This window comes from Anguilla rostrata, chromosome 14 (assembly GCF_018555375.3).
Source record: "Anguilla rostrata isolate EN2019 chromosome 14, ASM1855537v3, whole genome shotgun sequence".
In the NCBI taxonomy this organism is placed as follows: domain Eukaryota; kingdom Metazoa; phylum Chordata; class Actinopteri; order Anguilliformes; family Anguillidae; genus Anguilla; species Anguilla rostrata.
Genome location: NC_057946.1, coordinates 18,755,777 through 18,770,087, shown reverse-complemented (window position 1 = coordinate 18,770,087; position 14,311 = coordinate 18,755,777). Strand labels below are relative to the sequence as shown.

Here is a 14,311-nt window from a genome sequence, read left to right as displayed (position 1 = left end):
AGGAAGAGGAGGAGTTATTGAGGAAAGAAAAAGTTTGGGAGAGGAAAGCTGCCAGATCTTGTTGGCTTTTCATTTTGAATGTGTGCTTCAGATATGTGTGGTTTGGTGGCAGTGTAGTGCATGGTTGGGGAACTGGGATGCAGGTTCAGTTCCCAGGTAGGACACTGCTGTTGTACCCTTTAGGAAGGTAATTACCCTGAATTGCTTCTGTATCTACGTGCGTAAATGTTCACCGTGTAACCTTGAGCTCTTCTGCTTTCTTTTCTCATAGTTCTTTTAGTGCTGGTATCCACTGTGAGTAAGATGTCGTTTATCCTGAGTTATACTAATATGATAAAGGAGCTTGACAAATGGGCGATCTGTCTCATTGGACGTCATCGCCGTGCTGAGCCAGCAGCCTGAGGGAACTCTCACATGCTCTGTGGACAGTGATTGACTGCTTAATTTGCACTGTCTGGCTGAGGTGCCACTGAAATCCTATCACACAGCAGCGAATCCTGAGGCACTCAGCCAAGGTGGTCCAGAGATCGTGCTAAAATGGCCCATGTAATTCCATACCTGCTGATAAGCACTTCCGCCCCCCGAGATTAATGTGTACTGAGGTCCACTGCTGTTGGGTAAAAATAAAATGCTGTACACGTTGGTGCCTACATAGGAAAATGCCTTTTTTTTGGTGAAAAGGGGGATAAAAATGGGAGCTTTTATTCCATGGGAGCAGATATTACATCGTCGCTCTGGATAAGAGCATCTGCCAAATGTCTGTAATGTAACATGACTTTTACTCTAATTCTGGTGGAGACTAGAAAGCAAATTGTGCTAATGGGTCTTTATGTGCATATGGTTGTGCTGTGAAAGGAGAGGTCTGAAGATGTGGTCCTGGGTTTATAACCAGGTTTTTTTGGGTATGTGGTGCATCATTTCCCTCAAACGCCTGGTCCATCCAGCACTAAGGAGTATGAGCTTTGCAGAACTATACATCTGGGTTATGATTCTGCCCCCATAACAGCAAACATGATTTGAGGGAAAGAAAGAAAGAGAGAAAGAAAGAGAAGGGGGGGGGGGGGTGAGTGTTACTGTTCCTGGTAACACGAGATGCCAGTGCCCTGACCGCTTTTCAGATATAGAATTTCGTACTTCTCTTTGATTTAGGGCACATTTACAATAAGGGAATGCCAGTGGCGCTTGCACACTTGCAGCTGTCTGGAGACTTGTGGAAAGGGAGCAGGAAGTGCTGAATGAGGGGTCCACAGAGGGATTGCTTGGGCATTTATTAGACATTGGCCTTGGACCTTTGCATTTACACGTCATTGGCATTTATGGGAATTTAATTTGAATTACCACAGTACTTTACTGGAGAGATTTCTGAATTAAAATGGCATTGGAAGAAGACCCAGTGTAGTGTTTGGCTGTGCACAAACTCGATGGAATATATGACTGTGCTGAGTAACCAAGGGCAGTGTGCAAAGTTTGAATGACCACATTCTCTTCAGATGGTAAGATGAGAAAGCTCAGGGGTCGATATATAAATATAAAAATAACATTGGGTCGAATTGCTTTGGAATAAAGCTTGTTTAATTCATGGGAGCTAAGATATAATTTCAATAACTTGGCCTAATTTTGATATCCATACTTTTAATGGCAGGCCTATTTTGCACGTTTGAATTAATGACTTGTAGACAGTGCTTTGTATTTTGTGGGTAACTTGGAATTTTAGTATGTTGAAATCGTATTTTCCTTCAGATCAAGATATACAAGAACTGGAGACAGCTTCCTCTATCCGGTTCTGTGGATTGCTGCTCATTGACGCATGAAGCCAGTTCATGGAGGCTGCCATGTTTGCCAGTGTGCCTTAAGGCACCAGGGCATGTGCGCTGGGTACCTGACCGGTAAAACGGTAAACACAGAGCAGTGACGTGAGCCGTGGGGGCGAGCGCCGAGAATTGACGTCCAGAGCTTCCAAGAAGCTACCTAGCTACAGGATTCTAATGCAGAAAACAAGTGACTCACTGTGACGAGGGCATCTATAATGTCTGTATGTTTTTTTCTAATACACGGATCTGATGGGAAATGGCTCAACTTCCCGCTTGTTGCTGAGCGGTGATCTGTGGGGAGCAACGGAACTGGAAATGCCCTGGAAAGAAATACGCTAGGAAGGCTCATACACAGCAGTGGGGCCCAGTGCAGATTGTAACTGTAACTGTTCGTAGAGGCCCCAGTGATGTGTAGCTATATGTAGAGGCCCAACCCAAGCTGCCTATTTTGAAAATGTCTGGACAGAAATAAATGTTAAGAGCAACGTTACCATAGCTGGCAGACAGTTTGATCTTTGGTTACGTGGCTCCAGTCTTGGATGAAAAGACCTTCTTGGGTTTTATTCTTTGACCTCTGTGTACTCTCCTGGCTCTGCTGACTGTTGCCATGTTTGGGAGTGAGAACTCCCCATTAATATACCTTTCATAGAATGTGAGCTAGGCTATATTAGTACTACCTGTTTTCAAGAGTTCTTAAAATCAACATGGAAATGCAAAAGCTGTAATTAAGGCATGCTTTAGTAAATTAGATGGAATACTAAATTCACCTCATTTACAAAATCTCCACCCTGGTTTAACACATTCATCTCGGATATACATATGCATGACCAGAACTGGTAGCTGTATATCACACTGAAAGTCATAGAGTGACATAACTCACATTCCCATAACTTGCATTCGAAAAGTGATTTTGACCCATTTCGTCCATTAGTGAAACAGATGTGGAGGTTTCTGCCTTTTAGTGACTTTTGTGTTCAAAAAGCAGCTGCAGTCTTTTGGTAAGTCTGCTGTAGTTTGTAACTTTGCTTAGAGACCCTGTCTCTACTGTTTGTATTTGAATGTGACTCTAGTGCCCTGGAGACTTATCTGTGTCTGTGCAGTATGAGAGTCAACTACTGCACAGCATACTGCTGTGTGTGTGTGTGTGTGTGTGCACGTGCGCAACCAGTGTGTGTGTGCAGTGTGTGCATATACCATGTGTGTGCATGTGATTGAGTGGGTGTGTGCGCGCATGTGAGTGTGTGATTGTATGTGTACGAATGTGTGAGTGTGAGTGTGTGCACTTGAATGTTTGTATATGAGTGTGTGACTGCGTGTGTGCATGTGCATATATAGTGTGTGTGCACGTGAATGAGTGTGCGTGTTTGAGTGTGTGTGTGTGTGCACACGTGAGTGTGTGCCTGGGTGTGTGAGTATGTATGTGCATATACAGAGTCTGTGCACGTGAATGAGTGTGTGTGTGTGTGTGTGTGCGTATGAGTGTGTGCATGCATATACAGAGTGTGCACGTGAATGAGTGTGTGCGTGTGAGTGTGTGCATGCATATACAGAGTGTGCACGTGAATGAGTATGTGCACGCAGTGTTTGGCTGTGCTGGTCTTGGGAATGGAGGTCAGTTGAGCCTGGCAGTACTTCCTCTAGCCTGCGTGATGCTATCAGGGTCGAGAGTCTGTTTGTTTTGGGAGTGTTGGGCAGTCAGGGGTGGGAAGGGTGGAACAAGACACCCCCATGGGACACTTTTGGGGGGTGACAACAGAGGTACTGGGATAGAGAGGTCAGAAGTTTGGCTTGGGAAAGGCCTGGGAGAGCCCGAACCAGAGAAAGACATGGGATAAAAATGGAATGGAAAAATAGCTGAGTTTAAAAAATAAAAGATGTGCACTTTCGTCTTTTCCGAAAGCCATTTTTCTCACAGGAACTGCGGGCCAGTTCTTTAACTCTTGCGGACGACGAGTGTAGTCGGCACACCTGGGATCTTCGGCACACCTGCGCACGAGCGTCTGGGGGAGGGTGTGGCACTGGCACTGCGAGCAGAGGCCTGTCCTGGCTCCGTTTTCAGCCTCAGAGTCCGCACCTGTACCTGGAACAGGTAGCCACCTGCTACCTGAGCAGCCTTTAATGAGAGGCTCTAGCGCTGTCCTGCGTGTGAACTCTACCCTGGAGCCCCAGCTCTTGCTTTCAGGGGGGGTGGACAGCACCTGGTCCTCTGCTGCTGTGTTATACTGGCCGGGCGGCTGATTGGCAGCATTCTAATTCAGACTGAAGCTGCGTCAATGCGAAGAATGCGTGGCGTCCCTGTAGCCTACCTGTCTTTCTGGAAAAGTCCCCCTGGAGAAATCCCCCTCTTTTTCTTCCCTCTGTCCCTTCTCATTCTTTCTATTTTTGTGAACTTGCGGTTGGTTCCCACAGTGCAGTTCCCATGGTTATCAGTGCTTAGATAGAAAGGGGGGGGTAGGTGAAGACAGGGGGTTGATGGAGAAAGGGAGAGACAGCACTGCACTGTGAGATAGCGGGCTGGTCTCTAGCAGTGGGGGTGGGGGGAGTGGGGGGGCTCAGCTCCCATGATTATCGGCGCTGCGCTGCACTGCGAGATGGGGGGGGGGGGCTGTGAGATAGCAGGCTGGGGTTGGGGGGGAGGGGGCGGCAGCGAAGGGGCACTGAAAGAGGGACAGATTCAGTTCCCACACTTATAATTACTGTGTCACAGGAGACTGAAAGGGACTGCCTCTGGCCCTGGGGAATTCACTGGGGCCGGCTGTGGGAGTATAGGGGTCTGTGACACAGGAACTCTCCCAGCCCTTTCTATTGGCGTTACCTCATTGCTTTCACACCAGTGGTGACCCCCCCCCCCCCCCCCACTCCCCCCAACCCCAATTCCTCCACCCCCTCCTCCTGCCCCCATCCTTCTCTCTCCTTGTGCTTTTGTTCACCATCTTGTCTTGCTTCCTTTTTAAGCCCCTGTTCTCCCTCTCATTCCTCTCCCCTCCGCTGCCTGCCTGCCACCTCAGGCCCCGTCTCTGTCTCCTGTTGTTGACACCAGAGCTCTGAGAACGCTTTGAAGTTCCTCCCGGTCCCCTACAAAGGCTTCACTCTGCATCATTAACTTAACCCCCTGCTCCCACCTTCCCTTTAATTTAGCTTTATCTCCAGTCTCATGCACATTACCCCCCCCCAGAGATTCAATCCACCTGACAGAAAACCACCTTCCCTTTAATTTAGTTTTATCTCTCAGTCTCATGCACATTACCCCCCCCCCAGAGATTCAATCCACCTGACAGAAAATCCCCTTCTCTTTAATTTAGTTTTATCTCTCAGTCTCATGCACATTACCCCCCCCCCGCCCCAGATCAATCCACCTGACAGAAAACCATCTTACCTTTAATTTAGTTTTATCTCTCAGTTTCATGCCCACATCCCCCCTCCCCAGAGAATCAATCCACCTGATAGAAAATCTGACAAAAACCTGGTGACTTGCTCAGTGGTAGCTTAAATTATTTTTATTTGAAAGTCTTTGAAAATGACCTGCACCTTTATCACTGGTTATTGTGTGGGTAACATTTTTTTTAAAGTATGTGTATCGTGCAAAGAAGATAAACTCATGTAGTGCTTTTAGTATTTATCCGGTACTCCTGTACATGTTTGCTGTGGCAGGACCTCAGTTAATTCCTAGTGTCAGGGGCCTGTATGTTGAAAACAGCTACTTATGCTTGATTTATGTGTGCTTGAGGGCAAAGCCGCCCTGTTGCACTGTCTAACACGCTGCTGGCCTGTCAGACTTCTGAATAAACTCCTCCTGCTTTCCTCAGGTAGCTGATCTGCAGCTAAGGTCAGCGCAAACACAGCTCTAGATTTATTTTTGGGGAGGGAACAGTCAGGAGTGATGCCTTGAGTAATTAGTCCCATTCAGATGGTTTAGATGCTGTATGGAACTTGGGTTTTTTTTTGCACCCTGCATTTTTTAAGCTCCTGAGCAGACGGCTCGGTCTGGAGGAGTTTGCGTTGCGCTCTCTCGCTGGCGTTATTTGGCAACCCGCTTTGGCTCCGTTGGGTTTTGTTACTTTGCAGTGTGACGTCCGGAGCTCCCTGAACACTCCCCCTCGCTGCGCACCCCGCTGGCTTGTGTTCCCGCTTAACAGCCCTCTCTCCAGGAGCAAATGTTCACTTTGCTCTCTCTCCCTCGCTGGCCAGGATGTGCTCCGTAGGTCAGTGTGTGGCCAAGCTGTCACCCCCCCCCCCCTTCCCCCCGCTTTCCCACCACTCTCTCATAGTTGCCAGGGAAACCCACCCCTGCTGCCCCCATTTGAGGCCCCTCCCTGTGCTGCCAGCTCATCCTGCCAGCGATGTGCTCCTGCACTGTTTTCCAAGCGTCAACCCACGCCTTTCCCACGCCTTCCACCACTCTCTCATGATTTTCCCAGGAGAACCCACCTGCACTGCCCCACCTTTGAAAGGCCCTGCCCTGATTTCCACAGCCTACACTCGAAGCCTGCTGAACTCTGCACTGATTTTCCCACAGCCGTACCTGAAGCCTGCTGAACTCTGCACTGATTTTCACACAGCCGTACCTGAAGCCTGCTGAACTCTGCACTGATTTTCCCACAGCCGTACCTGAAGCCTGCTGAACTCTGCACTGATTTTCCCACAGCCGTACCTGAAGCCTGCTGAACTCTGCACTGATTTTCCCACAGCCGTACCTGAAGCCTGCTGAATCTGCACTGATTTTCCACAGCCGTACCTGAAGCCTGCTGAACTCTGCACTGATTTTCCCACAGCCGTACCTGAAGCCTGCTGAATTCTGCACTGATTTTCCCACAGCCGTACCTGAAGCCTGCTGAACTCTGCCCTGATTTTCACACAGCCGTACCTGAAGCCTGCTGAACTCTGCACTGATTTTTTTGCCTGACCTTACAGCTCATTGCGGAAATTGGAGCTGCTCCTTGTGACTCGCTTCCCCCGCCATCTGATAAATAGCTGTCACGCTTGATGAGCAGGAGAGGAGACTGGAAGTCACTGTAGATCTCTAATCTGAACGGATGTGTTTTTATCTCATGCTACATATTTTGGCATGGACTAATTGCGTGTCCTATAGCTAAAGCCACAATTTAGACTTTGAAATTGGAATCTCCTTGGTTAGCTGTATTTAAAATTTTTAACACAGTACATTCAGCTTTATTATTTTTGTGGGAAAAACAACAAAGTTTTACTGAAAAATGTGGATGGCTATATCTTTATATCTAGCTACCAAGCTGAATATATTCCAACTATTTTGTTAGCTTAGCAATAGGTTTGTATTTAGAATTTTTGTCTGGACCCCAACAGCGGAGCCAGCCCTACAAACGCGAATGTCTGTGACTGACTGAGTGAGTGATGTGGTTACACCATTGGTCGGCCGAGTTATGAAGTTACACCATTGGTCGGCTGGATCACGTGTGTTAGGTCCAGCCATATACTAGGTTTTGACCTGGTCTTGTTAGTTAAAATTTCAGCAAAAATTTCAATGTTTTTTTTTTTCTTCAAAATTCATTTAATTTTTTTGAGCTAAAATGTCTTATTTGCAATTTCAAGGGAAGGGAAACTATCATGGAAACCCCACACTGAGTGGGTGGGTGGCTGATGTGGGGTAACTAGCCCAGGTGAGGATGTGGTGTGAGAAAGCGTGCGGTGGCAAGCGGGGCCGGAGAGCAGAGGAGGCGAGTCTGGACGGGGAGCGGGGCGTTCACCCGGGCCCCGGCACCTGCAGCCGGCTCCTCTCCCACGCGCCTCGCCCCGTTTGGCCTGCCAGCACCCCTCCCCCGCGCCCGCTCCGTCCCACATCTTTCCCAGGGAGAGGCTCCTTCTGCACCGACTGTCAATATTTACAGTTGGGATGAATCATGAAGCATTACAATAACATTCCGCAGATACTTGTGCGTGCTTGTGAGAATAGGTCTGAAATATGCAGCATTGCTCAACATGGCCTGGGTCCGCTCCCATGACCAGGTGCCAGAATGGTATGACTGGCAGGGACCGTCATCACTCCTGTGGGGAGGCGGGGGGTGTAGAGCAGCTGTAGACAGGCAGCGGCGGAGGTTTAACGGGCCACTGTGTGTCACATCTGACACCTCCAGCCCAGCATGGTCTCACTTTCACGCATTTATGCAGCTTTTCCAGGTCAGACGAACCAGAAAAAAACCTTGACGCAGGAGGTTCTCAGGATCACAGCATCATCCCACCGGTGCCTGGTCTTAAAACTGCACTGTTGGCTTGAGACATCTATGAAAAGCACTTTGACTGTTGGGGTAGGGCTGTGGGTTAGCGCTGAGACACAGCGTGTGCTCTGTCTGACAGAGGGAACCCTCCTTCAGGTGCCTGTGTGCAGGAGCTCCACTGTCTCCCTGCTGTCACATTAGGCCAACGCAGGAGATTTATTGCCAGCAAGCCCTTGCACTCAGCTGCAGGATATTGCACACTTGGAGTCATTTGCAAATTGTGCTTTTAATTTATTTGTGTTGTCAAATGTCATGTATATGTGACAGAATTTGTGATCAAACAGTGTAACATCAAAAACATTGTATAATATTAATTCAAAGCAGGTGCAACACTAAATAATATTTTTTTTTTTTTTTTAAAGGAGGAAAAAAATCGTATCAAGTTTCAACCTTAGGCCTTATAGCCTTAGGCTGACAGGCATGCCAATTAGACTCACACTGCATACGCCTGTCTTGCAAATTATTATTTTATTTTCTTCGGAATTATTGGCTTTTCTTCAACATTGTTATTGAAATATACTGGCTCAAATGTGGTGCCTCATACCTAAAAAGAGATGGGCTCTCAAAGACCTTGTCTTTAACTTATTCAGTGATGTTCAAAAAAAAAAGGCTTTAAAAAGATTTAAGATTGACCTACTTACTCAGGTCATAGGTAGGGTTGGGGGTGGGGGTTAGTGGATTGAGAGAGAGTGAATGTACTAACAAAATGCAATTGGAATACAGACACTGTAATCTCACTTATGTTGTTGTATCCAGTCTGTGATGGATATTGGGAAAAAAAGGTATACTTTAGCAATTTAACCGAGCGAAACCTGTACATTCCCAGGGCACAATGCATTTCGCACTAAGCCCAGAAAATATCTTGTAAACAGTTGTTTTGAAGCTGGCTGGTCCATTTATGCTAACGCACACTAGACTTAAAGCTGCACTGCTAACAATCCGCAAGTCAGACCTGGTCAAAACCAGCTAAAACTCCTCTGAAACAATGAAACCAAAATTATCTTTATTGCTGTCTAGTAAAAGCCCAATTCAGGCATGGCAACTTCAGACTAGCAATTTAGAAAGAAGGCCACAGACCAAGCATGGTCATGTGGTCACTTAGATAGGAGTCAATGGTGTCCTGTAACAGTCAAGAACATTTTAGATGAGCTAAATGGGGGCCTCTCAAAAAGATTTCTCGAAAGCTATCACATTAGTGTCATTTCTCATTAAGGTTGATTACTTAAGTTCATTCTTTATTTGATCTCACATTATTTTCATTGCATTGAGTGGCTTTATCCTACATGACTTGCTTAAAGTTATTTGCATCTGTGATTTCACTTCAATCACATTTGTTATAATGTGACAGTAATTATGTTATGGTAGCGTTTCTTTAGGTAGGGGCTATGTAACATTTTTTGAATATTTCATATACATTTACATGTGACCGCACACTTCATAGGCATACATTCTCCATAATAGAGGGTAATAGGTGCATGCAAAATGTGTTATCCACACTCAAAAACGGTTAGAGCCCCTGCCCAGTAATACTTCATATTAGCTATAACAATACCTTTATAGGATTAGTGACTTAATGCTATATAGCCTATGACATGAAGTTTTATGTATACTTACTGAAAATATTAATACAGTACAATGACAGTGTAAATATTCAAGACTTGTTCACATTGGTTATAATGGCTGTACTCAATTAAATTTGAGAAAATTCTGTTTATAATGACTTATAACCACTTAAATCCTTTATAAGACAACATGGCATCCTGAGTAAAGTTTGGCCAAAATATTTAGTAATTTGTATGTGTTGTAATGGGCTTTGTGAGGTTTCTTTGGTTTGCCTTGAGTAGTTGTGTGAGCGCGGTGGGACACGGAGAGGGAGAGGCTGATTCCCACGCTGGCCCTGTCCATTCCTTACCTGACTCTGCCTCTGTTTGAATCAAATCACTCACGCTCCATTGGCTGGCTGCCGGACCATGTGACCCAGCCGTGGCACAGTCCCACCTCCTGTGTGCAGTCCAGGATTTTTCCCATGGGAGCGGCTTGAAGAGGAGGGCTGAGTCTGCGTGCGTGGGGAACGCTCGCTCTGCCTCTTCCCCTCCCCCACCCTCTCTGTTCTCTGACCCCTTCCTTCCCCCCTCTGCTCCATGCTGCTTTCTTTAAAATGACCTCAAATTCAAGCATGCATTCTTGGCATTGCAAGGAAAAACTGCCATCGGGTTTTTTCAGAGTTCCGGCTGTAGGTGAAAAATTGGGAGTGAGAATGCTGTGGTGTCAAGGGTGGTATTAAAGGGGAGAACGGAGGAAATAAAGGCATGGTGGATGTGTGTTAACCCACAAAATGGCTGCAGTTACTAATTCCCTTCCTTCACTACTGTGCATGCAGGAGTGAATGCAAACTGATCTGGCTCAGACAGTCCAGTGTTTGTTTTTGCAGGGTGAGATGTCACAAACTTTGCAAAAGGTGCACAGTCTTTTTGGTTTTGCTGCTTTTATTGATATGATCAACAGTTTTGTGTGGGTTTTATCAGTCCTGCTTTTTGCTGTGTGCTTTCTGTCACTGAACTGGAATATGAGACCTTCCCTGTCCTTATTCAGCCCTGAAATTCCAGATGTAGTGTGTGTGTGTGTGTGTGTGTGTGTGTGTGTGTGTGTGTGTGTGTGTGTGTGTGTGTGCGCGCACGCGCGCGCATTGGTGTGTTAGTCCGGGTGTGTGTGTGTGTGTACGTGTACGTGTACGTGTGTGTGTGTGTGTGAGAGTGTGTGAGAGAGAGATTGGGGGGTGCAGCTTTGAGAAATCTAGTTGCAGGCCTCTACTTGCCCCTTGGTGTAAGACCTTTCAAGTAACAGTCCCTTTGTAATGCGGTCTTTTCTGTGCTTAAAATACCATGTTCCTATGTGTTCGGAAGAATAATGACTCAAGATAAACACATCGCAGAATGCTGTGTGAATTGGCACAGCACAGTGCATGTCGTACTCACTGACAGTACGTGCATCGTTATGACTTCAGATGTTTCATTGTGAAATAACAAAGCATTTTCCTTTTTGTTGTATCTACAGAACAGTCTCAACCTGTTATTTGTAATATTTAAAGTTGTCGGAGTGAATTTGGAATAGACTGTATGGCTTCAATGCCCACACATTTACATATCAAGAGGACATAGCGTGACCCTGGGCATATATAATATTCACAAATGAGTTCTCATGCCACTTTGCAATATTACTTTTGTGATCCAACATCTGAATTCCCATGTGGTCTTACCAACATAGTACAGTCTATTGGAAAGCTTCAATAAAAACCCAACAAATTTTGTTTTACTAGTTGTTCTACCTCTTACTTTAAATATTCTCCTCTGAAGTTGTCCAGAACTTGGGCATCCTATATCTGCAGGTGCAGGTTCTCAGGAAATTCAGTTTTATCAATTTCAATATCAAATACAGTGCACATTTCCTGGTGCCCGCGTCACCACGTCTGGCTTTTAGAGTGATAACATTGTTTGCAGAAAAGACACTACTTCAGTAAGTTGGTCACCATTCATGATTTTATAACTTTTGATGTCTTATGTAGTATGAGAGTTTTTAGGATTGTGTGAGTATGGGTTTAAAGTTTTTAATTGTGTGTTCTCCTGACCCAGCAGATGGAGGTTTTCAGTGTTTTTTTTAATTTTTTTAACTGTTATAGACTTCACAGCGAGGGGAACGGACGATGTCAAATCTTCTCATTGCAAACTTTTATGTAGTGCTTCTGTTAATTTGCCATTCAGTGAGGATGATCACAGTGACAGTAATATTAATCACAATCATAATAAAGCTGATGCTCCCTGTGGATCAGTAGCAACAGGTTTGCTCCCAGGTGATGTGTCTTGGTTGATGGTTGCTCCTGTCGGAACATTCCTGTGTTGGGCGGGCTGCAGGTGCTTTGGCAGGGTGCAGTACTCACTGCGTGTGTGCGCTGCTGTTTTCTCAGGCCTGTAATGGGGATGAGTACATGAGGCTGCCCAGGGAGGACATGGCACAGATCCTGAGGGAAAGAGGTGAGTCACAGAACACCCTCACTTCTCACACGTTTGGTTTTATTCAGTGTTTGGCAGCGTGGGTTTCCCCGTTGCTACTCAACACAGTTTATATGTGATTCACGGTCTGGCATTCGGGCCGGAAGCGAGAGTATGCCTGCTCAGCCTACTTTGATGTATGCATTTATGCTGGATGAGATTGCAGTTTTAATATTTGTTGACTTGCCAGTTATCAAGTATATGGCTAACTGTAAATCAAATAAAAACGTCACTCTGTCTCATAAACATGCGTGAGAATGATGCAGATTTGAGATGAAAGTTTGAGCTGTGGCACCGGGCCGCTGTTCCACGGCCTGCTGCTGTCCCACGGGCTCCCAGTGCCTGCACGTCTGTGCGTAAGAATGTTTCCAGGAACACCGCATTCATCATTTTCTTTCTCATTTGCATTTGTTCCTGGCTGTTTCCTTTTGCTAATCACATGAACAGGGTGGCGCATAAAATGTAGAGTCCGCGTTCGTCATCTCACGCACCCGGGATATGCACAAAAACATAGGCCTGCACATCTGTTTGTCGGAACATTTTTAAATACAGAAGTAAGAACAATTGAAGAAAGGTTTTGTGAATGAGGCCCACTGTGAGGCCCAAGTGTGTATGGAAATGAGTCATAGCGTGTGTCTGCTCAACAGGCTACATGCAGGGGCAGACTGAGGTGAAGCCGGTGGAGAACTGGGAGGAGCAGTATGAGCCCCAGCTCTCACCCACAACGCTTCCCGGGGAGGCCCCTGTGGCCCCTGAGGGCCCTCGGTACGGCGCACGCTGCCGCTGGGCCCCGGCCTCTGACCTGGACCGACAGAGTCTGCGGTTCCCCAGTGGGGCGGACCTGCAGCTGCACACCGTGCCCCCCGGCCTACTCCCCAAAGTCCCCGTCTTCTTCATCTGCACCGCGTGCGGCAAGGTGTTCTGGGATGGGTCCCACTTTGAGCGCGTGCTCAACCAGTTCCAAGATGTGCTGCACATTGGTGAGGACACCCTGACTTCCCAATGAAGGCCCCCAGATGATCTAGCAGGGTAGGAGTCTGGGTCCTGGTACCATCAGGGCTCTGACGGGAAAGTTTTGGGTTTCAGTTCTGGGTGGGACACTCGTACTGCGTGTTTGAGCCAGGTGCTTAACCTGAATGGGACCCTTATCAATAACAAGGATCTCCTGCTGACACACTTCCAGAATGGAAGTCACATTAGCCATACTGTCATTGTGTGAGTGTTAATGAGCGAGCTGTGAGAGCATGCCCAGTTTAACTTTGCGAGGAAGGTTTCAGCCACATGTACTGGAGGTTGTTTGTTCTTGGACTTTTTTGTTTTTTATGCAGAAATGAGGGCATCATCTTGAAATGATATTTTCCTTTTTATCCTTTTTTAGTAATGTTTAAAATGTAACTTTTTTTTTTTTACAAAAGTAATAAATGGTTATTAAAGATTATTGGAACGTGGCTCATTTTTGACACAGTACTGCTTGAGCTATCTACTTCCTGCCTCCAAATGATTTGTGTATATCAAAACTTTCTCCCCTTGCCAAAGGCTTGCCCCTTAGCAGTAGTGGTCTTAATTGCGGCTCAGATTAGTCATTAGTTGGAGCCACAGTTTGTGTTGGCTATTCATGACCTCTTGCCCCGGGTATTGGTTGTTGAAAGACATTGGTAATACCCTTAGGTCAATGGATCTCCTCTGTCAGGCACGACTACCATTTCCCAAGAGACTGTTGAGTGTGTGTGTGTGTGTGTATGTTTTTGTGCACGTGTGTGTGTCTTTTCGGGAACTAGATTTATAATTTGAAAAAAATGTTATTTTGATTGATTCCATTGAATCATTCAGGAAGAATATTTTTTTCCACATTTTAAAATTGTAATAGAAATGTTTACACAACTGGTAGTTTTAGTATAGTGCAACAGAGAAAAGAGGATGAGAGATATAAAGACATATCCCAGATAGCCTCTTGTCAAACCTTTTTGAAAATGATATTTTCTTCCGTCTTTTCGGTCTTTGTTTATCTTCATCAATGGAGGGTGTGATTAATTTTTGAGGGCACAGAAAGAGAAATGGCTGTTCCTCTCTGTTGCATGCTCTGCGAGGCAAAAAGTCGCCATGCAAGCTTGAAGGCACATCTTTCCACCCAGCACCTAAAGTTCAGCCACCTGCAATCTGATCCCTGCTCTTGTGTTACCGTCTCCGATTGCCCCCCGTGTTGGCC

General features: G+C 46.2%; 1 protein-coding gene across 6 annotated transcripts in view; it reads left to right on the top strand.

Moving 5' to 3' along the window:
• Nucleotides 1-13,543, top strand: part of exd3 (exonuclease 3'-5' domain containing 3) — a 34,762-nt gene extending 21,219 nt beyond the window's left edge. For 4 of the 6 annotated variants that reach the window (XM_064308966.1, XM_064308968.1, XM_064308965.1 and 1 more), the window contains exons 19-20: nt 12,021-12,087; nt 12,753-13,543. In XM_064308966.1, the coding sequence (XP_064165036.1) occupies nt 12,021-12,087; nt 12,753-13,111 (426 nt within the window). In that variant the 3' untranslated portion in view covers nt 13,112-13,543. Of the gene's footprint in view, nt 1-1,740; nt 2,939-6,327; nt 6,985-12,020; nt 12,088-12,752 lie in introns of those variants that run through there. The other 2 variants (XM_064308970.1, XM_064308969.1) reach the window with 2 other exon arrangements.
• The last annotated feature ends 768 nt before the right edge of the window (nt 13,544-14,311 follow it).